The sequence below is a fragment of the Piliocolobus tephrosceles genome, chromosome 15, assembly GCF_002776525.5.
Source record: "Piliocolobus tephrosceles isolate RC106 chromosome 15, ASM277652v3, whole genome shotgun sequence".
In the NCBI taxonomy this organism is placed as follows: Eukaryota; Metazoa; Chordata; class Mammalia; order Primates; family Cercopithecidae; genus Piliocolobus; species Piliocolobus tephrosceles.
This window is the reverse complement of record NC_045448.1, coordinates 1,501,202-1,523,013: the sequence shown is the minus strand read 5'-3', so window position 1 is coordinate 1,523,013 and position 21,812 is coordinate 1,501,202. Positions and strand designations below refer to the sequence as shown.

Sequence of the window (21,812 nt, the reverse complement as noted above, 5' to 3'; positions counted from 1 at the left end):
CACATCATCTACACACACACACCATTTATAGACACACAGACACAAACCACACACGCACATACACACCATCCACACACTCACCACACACACACATGCACCATTTATAGACACACACAGACACAAACCACACACCACACACGCACATACACACACACCATCCACACACTCACCACACACACCATTTGTAGACACAGACACAAACCACACACACGCACATACACACACGAACACACTATCCACACACACCATTTATAGACATACACACACGGCTGTTTATTTTGGTAAGGTGTAAAGGTTCTCCCTGTGTGATGGTTTTATAATATGACAAAAATACATAGTTTTTTTTTTTTTTTTTTTTTAAGTTTCTTCTAGCTCAGTTCTTGATGGAGCTATGGCAGGGGCAGTTAGAACTGAGCGCTGCCTGGTGGCTGGGGGTGCTACACCACTCAGGTTTCTAGCCTGGGGAGCAAAAGAGGCCCAGACCCCTGTGCAGCCGCCTGACTGCACTGCTTCCCCACCCCGGACGCAGACTCCGCCCTCAGCTCTGCGGGGCACTGCCTGTCAGCAGCTCCAGAAACGGCCCTTGATGGAAGGAACTGCCCCACGCATCCCTGAAGGGAGGGCCCTCGGTGCTCAGGGGGCCCAGGGACCTGTGTTGCCCAACTTGGCAGCTCTGCTAAGCCGTGCGAGTCCCCATGAATCAGCCGAGGCCCTGTCATTGCCACTAATGCTCCTGAGGTTGTGCCCTTGGAGATCTCGTCATACTTTTACTCCTTACTCCAATTTGGCTGTCAGTGATTATTCTTGTTTTTTATAATAGCTTTATGGAGGTGTTGTTGCCGTGCCAGACAATTCACCCTGTTCAGGGGTACAGTTAGGTGGGTTTTAGGATGTCTGCAGGGTTGTGCAGCCTAAATAATGAAGAAAGCAGCGAAAGCTGACTTTGATTTTGTGGTGATGGGGACCATGGGAGGTTTACAGAACGTTGGGATGATGTTTGTATTCTAGGAGGAGCTTTCTGGCAGCCCCAGGGAGAGGGGATTGCGGAGTGTGTGAGGGAGGCGGGGAGGCCGGACTAAGGCCGGAGGGATGAGAACCTCCATAAAGCCAAGGGCTCCAGTGCCGCAGAGGAGAGAGAAGAGGAGGCACGGTTCCCAGAGTGATGTGGGAGCACGGGGAGGGCTGGGCAGAGCCGCCCCAGCCTCGCGACCTGGGCTATGCAATGCTGGGGAGATAGAAGGAGGCCATCCAGGAGGAGCCCTTGCTGACAGCCCCCAGTTGGGTCCGAGGGCCTTTGTTTTGGTTGCCAGGCAGAATGGCAGCGCTGAGCAGAGTCAGCTCCAGCGCACACACACACTTGTACCTGCGCTCGTGTCTGCGCCACTGCAGGCACTCACTTGTACACACCTGCGTATGGTTGTGTTTTTCTTCTTGTGATGCTCACAGCACGTACATGGAGACAGATTTGCACGCTGAGGTGATGAGGCAGAGATGGGAGCCTAGGCCTGTCCTCAGTGCGGTTCCCTCACGGCTGCTGAAGGGAGCCTTAGAGAAGGCTGCTCCCTGTGCAGGCCTGGGGCTTCGGAGCGGCCGCCAGGGACAGGAGCCTGGGAGCCGTCAGCCCTCGGGTGGCCCCTGGAAGCCGTCAGCCCTCGGGTGGCCGCTGGGAGCCGTCAGCCCTCGGGTGGCCGCTGGGAGCCGTCAGCCCTCGGGTGGCCGCTGGAAGCTGTGTGGAGTCATGGGCATGCTGGAGACGGGAGAGGCCGTTCTTCCCCTTGTCCAGGGTGGAGGGCGAAGGGCGGGACAGCTGTGGAGGAGGGAGGCTGGGAGTTGCTCCAGCTGTGGTGTCTGCCACCTGCCTGTGCTTTTAGAGACTTACTCTTTCAGCGATGCTTTATCTACAGAGTACGATTTTTTGTCTTTTATTCACTGAAAATAGTGACCTGTGGCGAATCCACTCTCCCTGGTGTTTGGCTTTCCCGAAGGGCCTCGAGGGGAAGCCAAAGGTTGTCATTTGGGGCTCATCTGCCCGGCTCTGAGCCAGCCTGTCCCTCAGGTGGTCAGAACGTGGCGCCCTTTGGTGCAGACGTCATGTGGATCCGCACCATAGACGGGGCTGTAGAGGAGCCGGTCTGGCAATTTTGTGGGGGATGTTTCTGGCTGAATTACGCCTTTGGGCATCTGTGGTTTCCTCTTGGATACAGAGGACTCAGCGTGGGTTGTCGTTTATTTTCATGTCATGGTTTACACTAAAAAGGTTTCTGTTTTCTTGTTGGGCACAGAACGGCCCCGGATCACATCCGAGCCCCAGGATGCAGACGTGACCTCGGGGAACACCGTGTACTTCACTTGCCGAGCCGAAGGCAACCCCAAGCCTGAGATCATCTGGCTGCGAAACAAGTGAGTTGGGGCCAAACAGAAATGTCCCCCACGCATCTCTCCGAGTTACACCTGGACACCCAAACCGAACCTCACTCCCCACCGAGGCCCACGTCCGCTCTTCCCCCACCACGTAGGGAAAAGTACCCGGGATGAAATATTTCTGCTCTTTTCCGGTCTTACATGGCAGGGGGTGTGACGACGTTTCTGCCAGGCTCGGGCCCCTTCCCCACTCTCTCCTGGGCAGCACAGGGGTGCCCTGGCCGGGCAACGCGTCACTGCAGCCCTGCCCAGTGGGAGGGAGGGAGAGCGTGCTGGTTGTTCTCTCCCTGCCCACTGACCTCTGGCAGCAGCCTGTTTGCTCTGGTCACTGTTGTTGGCAGCCTTGACCTGGGGCATTGTAACCAACCCGAGTGGGTGTGGGAGGGGCCCTGACCTCTGCCGGGACGGCGTCTTCAGGAGACGAACGCCATGCAGCTGCTGACACAAGTTTGCTCAGCTCCCGTGTGGATCTAACTTGTCTCCCAAACAAAGAAAGTCTCCCCTTGGGTCCACAAACATGGTGTGGGCCTATTGAGGCTAAGACGGTCCCGGCTCCTGGCTGTCAGGGCGACAGAAGGAAGTCCTACCGCTGACCATCACATGTGTTCCGGCAGCAAGCCGCACCTGTGATCCCAGGTGCGGGGAGCACCCCTGCCCCGCTCAGGTTTGCGAGCTGGGGCCGTGTTGGTGAAGGAGTAATGGAGTCTACGGGGAGAGATGCGAGGTGGGAGGACGTGAAAGGCGTGCAAGGGGGGTGTGTGGGGCAGGACCCATGGTGCAGGGGCAGAGAGGCCTAGGTGGGAATGAGGTTAGATTGCCGGAAGGCACCTGGGGTCCAATCACTGAGGGTCCTGAGTTGGAGTGGAGCACTTTCAAAGTAACCTTCTGAAAGGAGTCCTTAAAAGAAAATCCTGAAGTAAAGCCACCATGTCCTGGCTTCTCCCATCTGCCTGCGTGAGGACAGCTTCTGAAGGAGCTCCTCCTGCCGGCCCAGCCCCAGCGCTCGTGCGCTGCTGCTCTCTGGCCATGTTTAGTCATGAGGGAGCAAGAGGGATGCGTCTGAGATGTGAGCCCTGTGATACTCGGGCAGATAGATGAGGCACACACTGAGTCATTGTTCCAGACTCCAGAGGCAGACCGGGCTGGGCTTGGCTCTCGGGCAAGGCGGTGTTTATGGAAGAGATGGACGGGAGCAGGGAACTGGCTGTCCCCACTTGTCACGGACAGAATGGGAAGATGTGTCCATGCTGAAGAGGACATGGGAGGTTGTTCCAGCTCTAGATTTTGTTATCCTCATGACTGAAAGGTCATGTTGACCTCGGCTGCAGTGCCGGACAAGGAGCCTGTAAGGTGCCGTCACTCTGTTCACAGTTCTTGTCTTGGATGACTCCCAAGTAGATGAGATTTAAAATCCAGAGAACACTGGAGGAATTCTGCAGTATATTATGTTGTGTGCATGTAAAAGTCAGGGAAGCATAAATTTGGCCCCAGTCCATCACACCTACATTGAATATATGAAAAAATTGATGCCCAAAGTTGAAATCTCACAGCTAAATATGGCAGAGCTAGAGCCGAAGTCCTGAGGCTTGGTGACCTGTGCTGGGTTCTGCCCTCCACCAGCTGGAGTCTCACCTGCTGGCCTCACCTGCCTGCCAGCTGGCCTTACCTAACATCCAGAATCACCTGCAGGCCAGCCTCACCTGCTGGCTCGCTATGTTTCTGGGCAGGGGATTGGGCCACATCAGAGAGAGTCTTATTTATCGGGCCTAAGCTGACATTGCTTCCGTCTAGCAAGCCCGGTGAGTAAGGACAGATTGCAGGTTAGGGAATTGGTGCCAGGCAGAGGAGAGCATGAGGAAGATTTGGGAGAAGGTGGGTGTTGGTCTTTTGAGAGCATCCCTGATGGTTTGGCAGCACGCTGGCAGGTTTCTGAGGGCGGTCGTGGGAAAGTGCTTTTGCACAGTGCGGGGGCTGCTCCTCCTGCATGAACGACCCAGCATGGTCCAGGCTCCACACATTCCTTAGGAAACTCGCATGGAAGATGATGAATCTCGTGCACTAAGGTAGTGAGTTTCTGTTTCACAGAGGCCTTGTCTGTCTTGATGATCTGGAAGCAGGAGTTCTCGTAGGCCCATCTGCATTCTCAGAGGGCTCCGTGCCTGGCTGTTCTTACTCAGGCCTCACACTTGCCATAGACTGTGATCTCAGTGGCATCCCATGTCACCTCTCTCCCCTTCACCTGCTTCTGTATAAGGGGAACTAAAGCGAAGTTACGGGTGGGTGAGGGTGAGAGGCAGCAGGACTGAGCATTGGGGTAAAGGTGTTGCAGCTTTCCTTGGCTGCCCGAAGTGTGTGGGATGCAGCATGGCCCCAGGGGAGGTCATTGCTGCCCGAGGACTGACCGAGCCATGTGAAGGTGAGGTCACCCGTGTCCTGGCCTGTTCATGGCACAGCTCCACAGGCTCCTCCCAGATCCCAGAGGGAGGTCAGCTAGCAGCTTGCAGGCACTGTTTGTTAAAATACAGATAGAGAGGCCTGGCACACTCCTGCAGTCCCAGCACTTTCAGAGCCAGAGGCAGGAGGAGTGCTTGAGCCCAGGAGGCTGAGGCTGCAGTGAGCCATGGTTATACCACTGCACTCCAGCCTGGGCCACAGAGCGAGACTCTGTCTCTAAAATAAAAAGATAAAATACACGTAGGTATATCTTCGGCTTTTAGTAATGTAAAAATGTTTCTACCCTTTTTAGTTAATTCACCAGAAACAAAAGAAAACGTTTCCTTGGAATTTTTTTCCATTTTGTTCATTGCTTTTTCTCCTTTGGAATTAGGAACACTTTAAAACATGTAGCTAGATTGAACACGTGAATACTAAGGATAAGTGAGTGAATGAGATGTGCGAATACACGGTCCCCTTTTCAGAATTGCCTGTTAGGTCAGGGGCTGCCAGGAAGGAGGAGCCCCTGGAAGGTGAGCTGTTGCTCGCACGAGCTCTGACACGCCTGCTGCAAGACTGGAAACCCCTGTGCTGGGGATGGGTGAGGTACGTCTTTGTGCTTTCAGCAGCTTGATCAGACCAAACTTCTGTCTTTGTAGTAACGAGCTGAGCATGAAGGCAGATTCCCGCCTCAACTTGCTGGACGATGGGACCCTGATGATCCAGAACACACAGGAGACGGACCAGGGTATCTACCAGTGCATGGCAAAGAACGTGGCCGGAGAGGTGAAGACGCAAGAGGTGACCCTCAGGTACTTCGGGTCTCCAGGTATGTGGCGGGCATTTCACACCTGGGTTCCGCCCGGAATTGTCGTGCCTCAGTATCTGCCTTCTTCTTTCCTTGCACCCCAACTCAGTAAAATAAGAATGAACATTGAAGTCTGAAGTTGAAGCTGCAATACAGGGTTGGCTCACAGAGCTTTCGCAGCGCAGGGTCGTAGATGATCCCTGAGCGGTGCTGTGGTCCCCAGTTAGCCCCTCATGTGGGGACACACTCGTAGTCCACACAGCCGGGGCAGTCCATGCTGTGAGCCCAGCCCATGGAGAGAGGGCCTTGGGAACCTGGAGAGACTGCCACCCCCTGACCCACCGACCCCACCACCCAGGCGCCCTCTGAAGGGACAACTACTCAGGCACAGCTGGCTGTTGCCATGTGGTAACAAGGTCTCTATTTTGCAAAGGGCTTGGATTATGTAAAAAGAACCACAATTCTAGATTTTTATCCAATATTTTCATGTTTAAGATAATGGCACCTAAATTTAAAACATTTAAAAACTGGTCTCAGCCACATCAAGTCCAGCTGTGGCCTCTCATCCATCTGGGTCCCACCAGGTTGCAAACTCTGCTCTGATCCACCTGTGTTATCTGTGGCCATTGCTCAGAAGAGGAGCTGGGCCCTTGCAGAACAGCGGAGTGAGGCGTTGGGTGTACCCCACGGCTCTGGGAAACGATGCGGATCCCTTCACGCCTCTGGACAGGTCTGCCTGTCCTCCTGTGTGGAAGCCAGTAGAGTCGGAGCCATTACCCAGGGAGGCTGCAGGTGTAACTTCCTCTCTGAAACCTTCTGGCTTCCTTTAGCTTCAGCCACAAATCACACCAGGGTCGCTGTTTCCCTGGTATTTTGTATTTCAGGCCATTATGGTTATAAAACCTTTTGTTTGGCAATGTAAGTGGTTTTGGTGTTTCTTACTTAAATGCCTGCTCCTTAATTGGCCTAATGTCTGCATCACCTGGTACGTCCCAGCATGGACACAATCAACAGGTACCGATGGCTGAGAATTCCTGGCTCTCACATTTCTGTTCAAAGGAAAGCCCGATGATATAGTACTGCAGAATCAAAGCCCTTAATCAAACAACGTTCCACATGTTCAGCACAAGGCACTCAGCATCTTTCCGAAGTCAGTGCTGTGGGCCTGTGCAGAGAAGCGAAGACACAGCTGCTGCTCCCAGAAGGAGCCTGGGCTCTGTTTTTAAGGCATTAGAAAATCCACAAAATAGGGACAAAAAGTTACGTAGTACTGTTAGGTATGTGTTACAGACAAAGGAGAATAACCATGGATTATGAGTAATGAACTACTTAGGAGAGTTACTGTGCACGGTAGGTGGATCGATTCCTGGACAGGAATATTTAGCCAGCTCTTTATGGCTCGAGAGTTCCAAATTTCGCTCCTTTTGATCTGAATTCTTGGGTCTTTCTCAGGAATAACAGCCCTATGTAGTGTACTAGTCTGAACATGTGGGTGTAGCTCCCTCAGATACAGGTGAAGGGCCTCCCGCCATCCAGTGCACAGGGAGTTACTGCAGCATGAGGGAACCAGCCCTGAGAAGCCCAGAGGCCTAGGCCAGGCTGACACACGACAGCCTGCGGTCCACACCTGCCTGCTGCCTGCTTTTCCTAAGGTGTATGAACGAAGAATACTTCTCTACAATTTTAAATGATCAAAACTTTTAAAAGAACAGTATCTTATGACGACGTGACAGCTAGAAGAAATTCAAGTGTCACTGTCTATGATTAACTTTTCTTGGAGCATGACCACACTCATTCTTTTGCACAATGTCTATGGCTGCTTGTATGCTACCATGGCAGAGTTGAGGAGTAGCAACAAAACCTGCGTGGCCTTCAGAACTTAAAACAGGAGCAGTCTGGCCCTTTACAGAAAAAAAATGGCCAACTGCTGTTGCAGACTATGGTAATAATGTATAGTAATAGGAATAGAGTGACGTGTAGGTCTCCGTGGGCATAAAGGGGCATATTGCACCCATTATCCTGAAGCTCTGTGATTAGGGCCATATGAAAAGTTTGTAGTTTTTATCTTTCTGATGAATTACATTTTTGATCAATAACACTTCTATCAGTGCTTTTTGCTTCAAGGTAAATTTGTTGTAAGATACGTAAAAGTAGCCTCTACTTGATCTGTATCGTCAGGTGTATCTTTTCCCACCATTTTTCTCTGAGCCTTTCCACGTACACATGTTTGAGATGTTTACTATAAATAACACAGAGCTAGAAATTTTTTAAAAATCCTAAGTTTTCCTTAAAGTTAATCCATGTAAATATGTTTATTGTAGTTAACAATGTGAGATTTATAAATTCTACCTCTTATTTTGAACTGTTTGTCCAAACTTTTCTATGTTTTTTGCTTTAGTTGGAAATAATTATTTTTCGTATTTGCTTGCCACCACCAGTTTGGACACTATATGCCCATTTCTGTTCTTTTAGTGGTTAGCCTAGAAAATTTTAAATGCATTCTTAAATCGCCAAAGCCTAAAGTTAGTATAACCTTCCTCTCTAACATGTGTTCATCCTGCTGAGTTGACATGCTTAGTTCTGTTTTTTTTTTTTTTGTCTTTTTGAGACGGAGTCTCGCTCTGTTGCCCAGGCTGGAGTGCAGTGGCCGGACCTCAGCTCACTGCAAACTCCGCCTCCCGGGTTCACGCCATTCTCCTGCCTCAGCCTCCTGAGTAACTGGGACTACAGGCGGCCGCCACCTCGACCGGCTAGTTTTTTTTGTATTTTTTAGTAGAGATGGGGTTTCACCATGTTAGCCAGGATGGTCTCGATCTTCTGACCTCGTGATCCACCTGTCTCGGCCTCCCAAAGTGCTGAAAGTGCTGGGATTACAGGCTTGAGCCACCACGCCCGGCCTTGTTTTTTTTTTTTTTTAACCTATAAACATTTTTATTTTGTTCTTCCAGTGTTTGTCTGGATGCATCCACGTGGTTCCCACTTCCTGTGTCCTTCCTTTGTTTATCTCAGCTCTTCTGTCGGGGATCACCTTCCTTCTGCCTGATGTGGGGGGAGCTGGGCAGCAAGCTCATGTGAGGACCAGGTTTTGGTGAACAACACTTAAATGACGTTTGTTTATCTGTTGTACTGGGCGTCGTTCCCTGGGTGGGGCAGGCAGGTTTTGAAGTTAGTTCTTTCTCATGCGGAGGGCACAGCACTGCGGGGATGCAGCTGTTCAGTTTTCTGTCGAACTTCTCTTTGTGGGCCTCTGTGGATCTGTGTCTTGTCTTCTGTATCGCATGAGGCTCTTTAAGGCTCAATTTAAGTTATAAGGGTCTGCGAATGCCCTCAAGGCCAACTTTGACTTTGGTGTTCCTCCTTCTGTGAGTAACTTCATGGTTTCCAATTTGTTATTCTGATAGAAATGCTAATATTAAATGTCATTTCTGTATTTTTTGTAATTTATACTTAAATATTTGACTAACACAGCTTACATATTAACATATATAAAAAGGTAGAAAGTCATCCTCCTGGCTCTTTTCGTCATGCACTCAATTTCTCTTCCCTTCCCCTCTTCCCAAAATGCTTAGTGGTTTCTTCCCTGTGTGTATACAAAAAAAAGTAAGCATATTTGAGGCAAGTGATTTTTCTTAGATGATAGCTTAGAAATCTTTCTCGTCTTTCACTTTTGATACATCAGTTTTCTTTCTTTCTTTCTGTAGCTGCATAGAATTCCATGATCTAAATGCACCCTGAATTTATTTAACAAGTTCCCTTTTGGAGTGAAGTTAGATTTTTTTCCAAATCTTTAGCTATCACAGTTCTGTGTTCTTTATTCAAAAGCCTTTGGGCCAGATGTCTTTCGATATTCAGAAACTTGGGGAAACTTTTGGAAGGGTAGCATCGTGTAAAATCCACATACCAATTCAGACGGTCAGCAGAGTCTGGGATAGTACCCTGTAATCAATGTATTAATATCCTATAGCAAACTGCATGGATATTCACAGAAAGTAGAATAAAGGCTATAAGTAGCCTCATGCTAGATAGATCAAGTTTTCCAAACAAATAAGTTATGAAAAAATAATGATTTTTGGAGTTTTCTGAATTTTAGCATGGTGGATAAGGATGGTTGACCTGAACAAACAACAGGGCAAAAGGAAAACAAACACAAATTTATTATTTATTTATTTATTTAGACAGAGTCTCGCTCTTGGCCAGCCTGGAGTGCAGTGGTGAGATCTCAGCTCACTGCAACCTCTGACTCCCTGGTTCAAGTGATTCTCCTGCCTCAGCCTGCCGCGTAGCTGGGACTACAGGTGCGCACCACCATACTGGCTAATTTTTGTATTTTTAGTAGAGGCAGGGTTTTGCCATGTTGGCCAGGCTGGTCTCGAACTCCTGACCTCAGGTGATCTGCCCACCTCAGCCTCTCAAAGTGCTGGGATTACAGGCATGAGCCACCACGTCTGGCCCAAACAAAAATTTATTTGGACATAGGACATTTTATGTGCTTGTAAAAATAGCTATGGATTAAGTTTCTAGCAGAATATATGTATTTTTTAAATTTTACTTGAAGTTCTGGGATATATGTGCTGAATGTGCAGGTATGTTACACGGATATACATGTGCCGTGGTGGTTTGCTGCACCCATCAACCTGTCGTCTAGGTTTTAAGCCCCACATGCATTAGATATTTGTCCTAATGCTCTCTGTCCCCTTTCCCCCAAACCCCCGACAGGCCCCCGTGTGTGATGTTCCCCTCCCTGTGTCCATGTGTTCTCACTGTTTAGCTCTCACTTCTGAATGGGAACATGCAGTGTTTGGTTTTCTGTCCCTGTGTTAGTTTGCTGAGGATGATGGTTTCCAGCTTTATCCATGTCCCTGCAAAGGACATGAATTCATTCTTTTTGATGGCTACATAGTATTCTATGGTCTGTATGTGCTACATTTTCTTTATCCAGTCTATCACTGATGGGCATTTGGATTGGTTGCAAGTCTTTGCTATTGTAAATAGTGCTACAGTAAACATATGTGTGCATGTGTCTTTAGAGTAGAATGATTTATAATCCTTTGGTTGTCTACCCAATAATGGGATCGCTGGGTCAAATTATTTTTCTTGTTCTAGATCCTTGAGGAATCGCCACACTGTCTTCCACAATGGTTGAACTAATTTACAATCCCAGCAACAGCGTAAAAACATTCCTATTTCTCTGCATCCTTGCTAGCATCTGTTGTTTCCAGACTTTTTAATGATTGCCGTTCTAACTGGCATGAGATGGTATCTCATTGTGGTTTTGATTTGCATTTCTCTGATGACGAGTGATGATGAGCTTTTTTTTCATGTTTCTTGGCCACATAAGTTTCTTTTGAGAAGTGTCTGTTCATATCCTTAACCCACTTTTAGATGGGGTTATTTGTTTTTTTTCTTGTAAATTTGTTTAAGTTCCTTGTAGATTCTGGATATTAGACCTTTGTCAGATGGATAGATTGCAAAAATTTTCTCGCATTCTATAGGTTGCCTGTTCACTCTGACGATAGTTTCTTTTCTTGGGCAGAAGCTCTTTAGTGTAATTAGATTCCATTTGTCACTTTTGGCTTCTGTTGCAATTGCTTTTGGTGTTTTAGTCACAAAGTCTTTGCCCGTGCCTATGTCCTGAATGTTATTGCCTAGGTTTTCTTCTAGGGTTTTTATGGTTTTAGGTTTTATGTTTAAGACTTTAACCCATCTTTGAGTTAATTTTTGTATAAGGTGTAAGGAAGGGGTCCAGTTTCTGTTTTCTGCATATGGCTAGCCAGTTTTCCCAGCACCATGTATTAAATAGGGAATCCTTTCCCCATTGCTTGTTTTTGTCAGGTTTGTCAAAGATCAGATGGTTGTAGATGTGTGGTGTTATTTCTGAGGCCTCTGTTCTGTTCTATTGGTCTGTGTATCTGTTTTGGTACCACTGTCATGTTGTTTTGGTTACTGTAGCCTTGTAGTATAGTTTGAAGTCAGGTAGTGTGATGCCTCCAGCTTTGTTCTTTTTGTTTAGGATTGTTTTGGCTATATGGGCTCCTTTTTGGTCCATATGAAATTTAAAGCAGTTTTTCTAGTTCTGTGAGGAAAGTCAATGGTAGCTTGATAGGAATAGCATAGAATCTATAAATTACTTTGGGCAGTATGGCCATTTTCACAATATTGATTCTTCCTATCCAAGAGCATGGAATGTTTTTCTATTTGTTTGTATCCTCTCTTATTTCCTTGAGCAGTGGTTTCTAGTTCTCCTTAAAGAGGTCCTTCATGCCCCTTGTAAGTTGTATTCCTAGGTATTTTATTTTCTCTGTAGCAATTGTGAATGGGAGTTCACTCATGATTTAGCTCTCTGCTTGTCTATTGTTGGTGTAGAGGAATGCTTGGGATTTTTGCACACTGATTTTGTGCCCTGAGACTTTGCTGAAGTTATTTGTAAGCTTAAGGAGTTTTGGGGCTGAGATGTTGGGGTTTTCTAAATATACAATCATGTCGTCTGCAAACAGAGGCAGTTTGAGTTCCTCTCTTCCTATTTGAATACCCTCTTGGGAGGGTGTATATGTCCAGGAATTTACCCATTTCTTCTAGATTTTCTAGTTTATTTGTGTAGAGCCGTTTATAGTAATCTCTGATAGTAGTTTGTATTTCTTTGCGGTCAGGGGTGATGTCCCCTTTATCATTTTTTATCCTGTTTGATTCTTCTCTCTTTTCTTGTTTATTAGCCTGGCTAGCAGTCTATCTAATCTGCTTGTCAAACAGATTAACAAAATATGTATTTTGTTAATGTTTTCAAATTAATCCAGCTCCTGGATTCATTTATTTTTTTTTTGAAGGGTTTTTCGTGTCTCTGTCTCCTTCACTTATGCTCTAATCTTAGTTATTTCTTGTCTTCTGCTAGCTTTTGTTTAGCCGGGTAATTTCTGGGCAGTAGAGTGTGCACATATTCAGGGCTGGTGTGCATGGCCACGTCTCTGCAGGTGGGCTGGGCCAGGGCGTGTTCCCACTACCAGCGTGGGAGAGTTCTGTTTGCACACAAACTCACGCATGAAACACATTCGTAATTGTAGGGCTTTTTTCTGGATTTAAATTTGAAAAATATTATTTCTTGCTTACTTTTAATTTGCACTTTTTATGAGTAAATTTGATATTTTTGTATGCTCTAAATATACTTCACTAACAATAATTTGTGCCAGTAGGAACTACTAGCAAGGTCTAACAAGACTGACATAATGTATTTTATTAGAAATAAGCATCCTCCGTGGAGTTCAGCGCATGTTTTAAGAAAAAGCCCTTCCTCGTTAGCTCTTCCTAACCATCCCTGGTTGCTCACTTCGCTCAGGTGGCCTGAATTGGTTTGACCCGAGGCTGTGAACCATTTTTATTGTCTGCACATTTCTTTAAAAAGAAAATATGCAGTTACATTGTGTTTGTTTTGCCCTGTTTTGGTGGTAAAAAGAATTAATAGCCTGATATAGGAAAAATCAAGCAAAAACCATGTCAAACCGGGAGAAATTAATTGAGAATTTCTGTTTAATTGTGACAGCTCGACCCACTTTTGTAATCCAGCCACAGAATACAGAGGTGCTGGTTGGGGAGAGCGTCACGCTGGAGTGCAGCGCCACAGGCCACCCCCCGCCGCGAATCTCCTGGACGAGAGGTGACCGCACACCCTTGCCCGTCGACCCGCGAGTGAGCATCACGGCTTCTGGAGGGCTTTACATACAGAACGTCGTCCAGGAGGACAGCGGAGAGTACGCGTGCTCTGCGACCAACAGCCTTGACAGCGTCCATGCCACTGCATTCATCATCGTCCAGGGTGGGTATCCATCCTCTGTGCCAGAGCCCGGGCTCAGCCCGTTCCTCCCCGCTCCACCAGTTCGCACTCGTACCCACCAACGCTCCATAGACTCTCTGCCCTGTCCACTGCACTCGGTTTATTTTTATCCATTACACCCCCTTGGACTACCTACAGACGATCGCCATTTGTAGATTTTTGGATCAGAAGGCTCAGTAGGACGGGCTGTGTGTGCTGGCTGTGGTGTCTCTGTACCTCCAGCACCTGGCCAGCAGGAGTGTCTGTCGGATAAGTGAGTGTGTGTGTGTTTGTGTGTGTGTGTGCGTGCATGCGTGCACATGTGCAGTAAGGTGGTTGATACACCTTGCAGACAGCTTTGAATCCTTCCTTAAGATCAGTTTTGGATGTAGTCTCCTGGGAGTATTCATCGTTTTACACCTTCTGCCATGTATTTCTGCATTGCTTAATGGACTGTAAAATGAGTTGTTCTTGTGAAGTGAGACTGTGTTGGAAAGCATTCAGACAATACAGAAGTGCAAAAGATAAATTATTAGAGATGATATTAGAGATAGAAAAATCACTTCCTTCTGCCAGCCTCTCTTCAACCCTTTCCTGTCTCACTGGCAATCTGTCGAGAATCTTTCTGGTTTTCTTTGCACGTGCAGCAATGCAGCCGTGTTACATGGATTAACTTTTTTTGTGGCTGTTACTTGTATAGAAATGGAATCATACCAGACAATACTGTTCTGTAAATTATGTTTTTCATCCATTGATAATAACCACTATCATCGCACACAGCTATACCAGATGGCATTTTTTTAAGCATTTGCAAATACTAGTTTAGGGTGAGGATTGAGAGGAATCGTCGTAAGTCGGCCTGGTGTCCACAAGCTTCAGTGTGGCCTCATCTGTGCCCTGTGTGCATTGCAGCTGACAGTGTGGTTGAACAGTCTTTGTGTGCTTTCCAGGGTGATGCTGAGAACTCACCCGTCCTTCATCTTCTTTCTGTTTCGCTCCCGTCTTCTCCTGTGCCCTCTGCCTCTTTCTGACTCTTCGTTGTAGACATCGCTCCTAACCGTCAGGTGTCTGCCAAGACTGTGGCCATTTTCCTGGTGGCGTTTTTACCCCGTGCTGCTTTTTACATGTCCTGTTTTGAATGCTTTCTCTCCGGAAGCTCTTCCTCAGTTCACTGTGACGCCTCAGGACAGAGTCGTCATCGAGGGCCAGACCGTGGATTTCCAGTGTGAAGCCAAGGGCAACCCGCCGCCCGTCATTGCCTGGACCAAGGGAGGTAAGAGCCAGGCCCCAGGCCTTTGCCTGCTCCCTCCGCAGCCACAGACACAGGAAGCACACTTTTCCACCGTGCCCAGGCAACCCCCAGTGTGTTCTGGACAGGGCTGAGCTGGGACTGGATTCCACAGGACCAAGGCGCTGGGAAGCGCAGAGGTGTCTCACCCCCTGCAGCTTCCTGTCCATGCATGGCTGTCCCTCATGGACATCACGGCAGGAAACTCTAAGAAGCTCTGTCATTACAGAAGAGACTTGGGTTCCTGCCTTTGACTCCCTCACACCTGCCTTGTTTCAGATAGTCTCTAGGTCGTGCTTTTAAGTAGCATCTTGAAGGAATCTATTTGCATGGAGGATAGAATTTTCTGGAAACAGTCACGGACTATATTGAAACAGACAAACAGCTTTTGCTCTGACTTTGCTTCCCAGAGCCCTCACTGTCACCTCCCCGTTCAGCGTCGTGACGTTTCATCACATTCTTTGCCTACAGTCCCAGCCCCCTTCCTTCAATGGGAAAGTCACTGGGCACGTTACTGCGTAAAGGCACAGCCTGGGTGGGGGTTGGGATGAGGGCAGGAGCTGAAACTGCTGGAGAAGGAGCTACGCAGACCTCCTGGTTCCTGTCCTGGGATGCAGGCAGTGGCCCTGAGACCTCCTGTCTGCTCCAGCTTGCACCAAATGGCCAGCCCGTCCCTTCATCCCTCTGAGGGCCCCCACCCGGGAGTCTTTGGGGAGGAGGCCTGTGCCTGCATCACACGCCCTGGACTTCCCTTTTCTCAGGCAGTTATGGGCAGAACAGAAGAGACTTATCCCCAAAAGGAACGTGCTGGGGCCTCACTTGACTCTTCATCATCTCCAGCACTCGGTCCTCTGCCTGGTTCTCCCAGCCGGCCATCCACCCCCTCAGATCCCCCGAGTACCCACATCTTCCTGGCTCCCTGTGTAATGCTTTTCCCTCTGTTCTCTGCCCCTGTCAACCCCTCTCTCTGAGTTACGGGTATGGGGACATTCAGGTATCACCATGGTGTCTGCTGGGGAGTCAAAGATTTGCTTATGCAGGGCCAAGCCAAATTATTCGGCGCCCCGACCCAGGTGGAGACAAGCTTCTGTGATGCTGTCCGTTTGAGAGCAGGAGTTCTCCATACGTCCGAGTGTCCGGTGTAATGGACCCGTGCCGTTGCAGGGAGCCAGCTCTCCGTGGACCGGCGGCACCTGGTCCTGTCATCGGGAACGCTTAGAATCTCCGGGGTTGCCCTCCACGACCAGGGCCAGTACGAATGCCAGGCTGTCAACATCATCGGCTCCCAGAAGGTCGTGGCCCACCTGACTGTGCAGCCCAGAGGTAGGTGCCAGGAGGTTGTGGACTGAATAGATTTTCTCAGATCGGTTATCAGGAAACACAGATTCCACAGCTGACCTTAGTATTATTCTTCGTTATAAAGCGTTGGCTCTTCTCTCTGCGTTTTATGCACCGTCATTGTGCTTATGCCCCCAAGGTGTCTGCATAGTAGCTCATTCAGTCTCTGTCCCTTTAGCTGGTGAAAACATTTGCTTATTTTTCAGTGATGGTTGTTTTGAACTTGGATAAGATTGACTTGTTAAAGTCTATTTGGTTTTTTCCCTTGGTTAATTAAGATTATTTTAGAAAACGGTTGTTTCGAACTGCCCTTTCCGGGGTGGTTATTTAAGGAACATAGTCTAATCAAGTCCGCTCCCAAGGCACGGACCCCAGATGATGGGTCACGAGGGCCAAATCTGGTTGCTCTCCCGTCTCCCGCTCATCCTTGGACCCCGGCCTTCCTCTTGTCCTTTTTGGATGTTGCCTTTGCCTGTTCTCTGCAATGAGAAGGATCCCTGCAACCTCATATCCCTGCTGACAGAGTCAGCGTAGCGCTGATTGTGGCCTCTGCAAGAGCGAAGGCCCCTGACCCAGCCCCCGTGTTGCAGGCGTCCTGGGCTAACTCCGGTGTTAGCATGAGTGGCCCCCAGAGCGGAGCAGTCCAGGTGGCCACAGTCCCTGAGCTTGTCATGGAGACCGTGGGGAGTGGGGCAGAGATGACGTGCGGGGAGGATAGGGCTGGATTTCCTTGTGTCCCTTTTGGGGATGTTCTGAGACGCTGCGGACTTCTGGAAGGGGCTTCCCTCGGCCCGTCATCAGCAGGCTGTTGACGACGGACCCGTCGGATTGGCTCTGTGTTTCTTGGGTTTGCCCTTTGCGTCCCTGACCTAGCGGGACTCTGGGTGCCTGTGTAGAGAATGCGGGGGTGGGATTTCTGAGCGGCCCCCCAGATCCCCACAGTCAGCCACGCTCCTGCTCTTTGGGAGGAGGAAGCTCCCCTCTGTTTCCTTCTCCGAGAGTTGGGCTCTCCCCAGAGCTCGTTGTCCTCCGTGGGCCCTGCGGCACAGCATATGCCTGAGACTGCCCCGCCATCGGTGAGGGGCGGGGGCTGGAGGACATGGCCGCCCGCCCGTCCTGGACCCTGCGGCTCTTTGTCTCTGAGCAGGGAAGTCACTGGTTACACTTTGCTCTCCTTGCCCTGGGAGACAGGGAGGCGGGCAGATCTTCCCTGGGACCTTTCAGGCTCCCCCGCCCTGTGCAGAGGCCGCTGGGAGGCAGGGAAAGGGCCCGTTCTGAAACTGACTGTGAGCTGCCAGCATCCCTGGGTGGGCCTGATGGAGGGCAGGGGATTTTGTTCTTCTGAAGTTTTCTGATGTCATTGACTCGTTTTCCTGGATTATCTACATCTGCCTTCCAGTCACCCCAGTGTTTGCCAGCATTCCCAGCGACACAACGGTGGAGGTGGGCGCCAATGTGCAGCTCCCATGCAGCTCCCAGGGCGAGCCCGAGCCAGCCATCACCTGGAACAAGGTAGGTGGGCCGGTGCCCGAGCCAGCCACCACCCAGATACAAGGTAGACGGGCTGGCGCCCACACCACCCACCACCTGGAACAAGGTAGGCAGGGCAGTGCCCACGCCCCAGCCTCCCCTCTGCTGTGGGGTGTGATGGGCTGGACAGCTGCTGCCTGCCCACTTCCTCTACAGACTTTCTGTAGCAGAAAGAAAAACATTCAGATCGTAAGCCTTGAGGTTTCTCGGGGCATCCTTACTAATAAGAACAAAACAAACTTGGAGCATTCCATTTTTTTAATCTTTTCCGTAACAAAAGCAAAGAATAACTGTCTTACAGAACTGTGGTCTCATCATCAATAAGGAAGGGTTTACATTGTTATTTCATTTCTTTGCTGTTTTTATTAAGCCCAATAGGAAAATGTGGGCAGCACTCACACACCACGACCCGTGTTTCTGTGAAATCCCTCCCGGGAGCACAGGGCCGGCCGCACTGGTTCGCACAGAAGGAGATGGTCCCATCCTCCACCGCATCCCTGCACTACCCTGTGAATCTCTGCGTCCTTTCCTTCCTCGCCGCACACACTCCAGGCATCTGCTCTTGCTCCTGCCTCAGCTGGGAGGTCACCTGTCCCTCTGTCTGCCTCTGAGTCCTTCTTTGCCCTTGGACCAATGCCCTCTCTTTCTGAGACACTCCTAGGTCTCTTTGTAGGGCCCCCCACCATGGCGGGTGTCTAAGGGAGTCATCATTGGTGCCACTTCTCCTCGTTCTGGAAAATCATCCTTGCCTCAAGCTATCAAGCTCTGTTCTCCCGAAGAATGAGATGTGGAAAGAGTTTATCTCGCCAGCTTGGCATTGGAAGAACTGACCATGTCTCCTTCCCTTCCCAGGCCTGGATGGGTCCGAGCACAGCCTAGGAGCTTCTCCATTTGCAAATCCTAACAAATGTCTCCCCTCATCCATCCCTAGGTCAGACAACTGCTGCTTTGTAGTCTTACTTCTATTACTGTTTTCATTCTGTTTTGCTCCAGGATGGGGTTCAGGTGACAGAAAGCGGAAAATTTCACATCAGCCCTGAAGGATTCTTGACCATCAATGACGTTGGCCCTGCAGACGCAGGCCGCTATGAGTGTGTAGCCCGGAACACCATTGGGTCGGCCTCGGTGAGCATGGTGCTCAGTGTGAACGGTAAGATGCTACATGCCCACATCTACCCACATGGTATCCACAAAGAAAGCCCACAGGCCCCTAGTGCAGTCCCAGGCCAGTTGGCTTAGGCTGTTCAGAATTATTCAGAAGACAGACCACCTGTGATTCCCAGGTGGGGACACTCTCCTGGTGCATGGCCAGGCTGTTCGCCAGCCCTTCCCCTCTACTCAGGCACCTGCAGGCCCTGCAGCCCATCCACTGGGCAGAGCTTTGTCCTGCAGCCCGTCCACTGGGCAACGTCTTACCCTGCAGCCCGTCCACTGGGCAGAGCTTTGCTCTCGGGTCTTCCGCATCTGTCCAGAAATGACCAGGTGTAATTTACAGTTATAATTTGGCAAATGTGGTTGCTTGATGAGATTCCGATTCCTTAGCTGCGGCGTCTCTCTCCTTGGGCTGTGGCCAGGAATGCTCCGGAAGCTTCTTTCAGTGGGAACCTCTATGTACTTGTAGGCAGCCTTACCTAGATCCAGTCAGTGGTCCTAGAGCCGTCCTGACTCCACGCCTGCATCTGCCGGTTTGCATCCTGTTCCCCCCACTGCTTCCATCCCACTCACCGCGAGGCCCTTGGCAACCTTGTCCGGGTTCTTATAACAGAGGCCCGGGTTGCCCTGGCCCCTCTTTCTCAACCCACAGACCCAGTGATGCCCGTCATGTGTCCCTGACCCTTCTCCGTGTCTCCTGTGGCCACCAGGGTGACACTCACACCCTTTAGCTTTGCATGGAGTCTTTATGATGTGACCCAGACCTGCATCTCATCAGTGGTGTGTTCCCACTCCAACTCTGTCCCCCTAGAGTCAACAGCACCCTGAGAACGCGCACAAACCCCGCTTCACGGGGCAAAGGACGCTCTGGCCATCACCCTACTCCCCACGGGCGCTGGCCCTCCCCCGGGCCTCCACTGTGACTCTAGTTTTGCCTTTTCCACTCTCCTTGTGACTGATCCGCCTTCTCCATGGGACTTGTTAACAGACAAGAAGAGTGACCCCCACTCGGTGCCGTGAACATGGCAGACATAAATGTGAACCATAATGGAATTCCTCAAAGACTTTTCAGAATTATTTAGCAAAAGTCTTAAGTGACCTTATTTTCCCATTATATGTAGAGTGTGAAATGTAAAGTTGATGTAAAATTAAGTGTAAAATTAAGTTGATGAAACTTAAAAACTGGTGGATTATTTTAAATTAATACTTGTTTTTTGCTTGAAAAATGCCACCTTAACATGAATTAACTACATCTGAAATTTAATCTTCCACCCGTAATTCCATCCCCCAAAAATACCATCATCAATATTATGGTTGGATTCCTTTTGTTTTTATAAAAAGGTAGATAAAGAAATGCTTTTGGATTACTTTTCTGTGATCATTGCTTATAGAAAAACAAATTCCGCTTAAATCATTAATAAGAATGAAATATTAGAGTCATAAAATTATGTAAAATTGTATGACTCATCTACCTATTGGCATAAAAATATTGCATTCCAAAAATTAGTAAATTTGGGCTCTGAGATACACACAAAAGTAAGGTTTCTGCCTAGCTGAAATTCTTTTCAGTCATTTGATTTGTCCATGTGTACCTTCCTCAAATATGCAAAATAGCCGACGAGCTCACCTAATCCACGTGCCTGTGATGTTTGTTAGTGGTGAAGTAAATCAGGCTGGAGGTGTCCATCCATAGCGGGGTGTGAACACATGTAAGAACGTGGTTCGGAAGGGCCCTGGGTTGACCGAGTTACACAGATAGTCGCCGCCGCTTGGTCATTCATTCAGCAAATGCCTTCGTGGGCTGGACTCTGTCCTCGGTGCTGAGCCAGGTGCGCCAGGTGCTCAGCTCCATGGAGTTAGATCCTGGTGGAGAGATGAGTAAGAAGCAGTGAGATGAGCAGTCACACTCAGATAATGAGGAGTCCACGAGGAACCGCAGGCCAAGGCGTGGGTCAGAGTGGGACGCAGAGGGGGTCAGCACTCGCCTGAGTATTGAATTCTGAGCAGAAGGAGCCACGGGGAGATGGGGGGTAGCAGGGGGCAGCCTGGTCGGGGAGAGTAGAGGGGTGGGGTTCTGGGGTCAGAATGAGCCCAATGCCAAGGGGGTGGGGAGCACAGGGCTGGGGCAGTCCTCGGGGTGCTGGTGCTGACCGGGCTGCAGAGTTCGACTGTCCTCGCGGACATACCAGAGCGCCATGAGGAAGTTGCCAGCTGGGAGCACCGTGAGCCAGTCTGCTTTCCTGACTCGGCTTGGGTTGTGGATGAAGTGTCCAGGATGAGGTATCTGGAAGGACAGCAGAGGGTGCCCGGCCAAGTGGGAGAAGGAGTGCCTGCACCCGGGCCCACAGCTGGGGTCTGCAGGGCCAGTCCCTGGGCACGCGGCCAATAGCAGATCCGAGGGGCCTGGCAAGAGTTGGCTCGCACTGTGGGGTGACTGCTGGGCTCTGCCAGTGTCACTGATTGAGACCCAGAAACAGTTGGGGAGAGGCCAGCCGGGGGAAAGAGGCGATGGAGGAGTCCTGTTTGAGCATGGAAAAGGGAAAAGCCTGGAGTGGGTGGTTAGAGCCACGAAGTGAACTGCAGGGAGAGGTCAGGACGATGGTGTCAAGTTGGGAATGTTAAGACAACAGCGTGAAATGGAACCACACAGGGAGATGCTGCGGAGGACCAGAACACCTGGTCACTGGGCTGGAGCTCCAGCATCAGAGGCCTGGCGGGCAAGGCCAAATGACCATAAAGACACGGACAGTGGACGGATGCAGAGACGGTAACAGAGAGCAAGGGTAGCACTGACCTGACTCAGAGAGAGAAAGAGAGAGTGCGAGAGCCCACAGCTGAAGTGGAGTGCTCAGGAGGAAGAGACCAGGAGAAAGCAAATCACAGTGAGGGGCAGGTCCCAGTGAGGAGGGGGCAGGTCCCTGTCGGAGGGGGCAGGTTCCAGACAAGAGGGGGCAGGTTCCTGTCAGGAAGGGACTAAGTCCCAGTCAGGAGGGGGCAGGTTTCAGTCAGGAGGGGGCAGGTCCCTCTCTGGTGGGGGCAGG

At 49.8% G+C, this 21,812-nt stretch overlaps 1 protein-coding gene across 1 annotated transcript in view; it reads left to right on the top strand.

Moving 5' to 3' along the window:
- Window positions 1-21,812, top strand: part of PXDN (peroxidasin) — a 111,612-nt gene that overhangs the window by 65,141 nt on the left and 24,659 nt on the right. Inside the window, exons 8-14 of the mRNA XM_023192644.2 lie at window positions 2,283-2,400; window positions 5,514-5,683; window positions 13,194-13,466; window positions 14,620-14,736; window positions 15,916-16,074; window positions 17,489-17,601; window positions 18,613-18,769. Coding sequence (XP_023048412.1) covers window positions 2,283-2,400; window positions 5,514-5,683; window positions 13,194-13,466; window positions 14,620-14,736; window positions 15,916-16,074; window positions 17,489-17,601; window positions 18,613-18,769 — 1,107 coding nt within the window. The remainder of the gene's footprint in view (window positions 1-2,282; window positions 2,401-5,513; window positions 5,684-13,193; window positions 13,467-14,619; window positions 14,737-15,915; window positions 16,075-17,488; window positions 17,602-18,612; window positions 18,770-21,812) is intronic.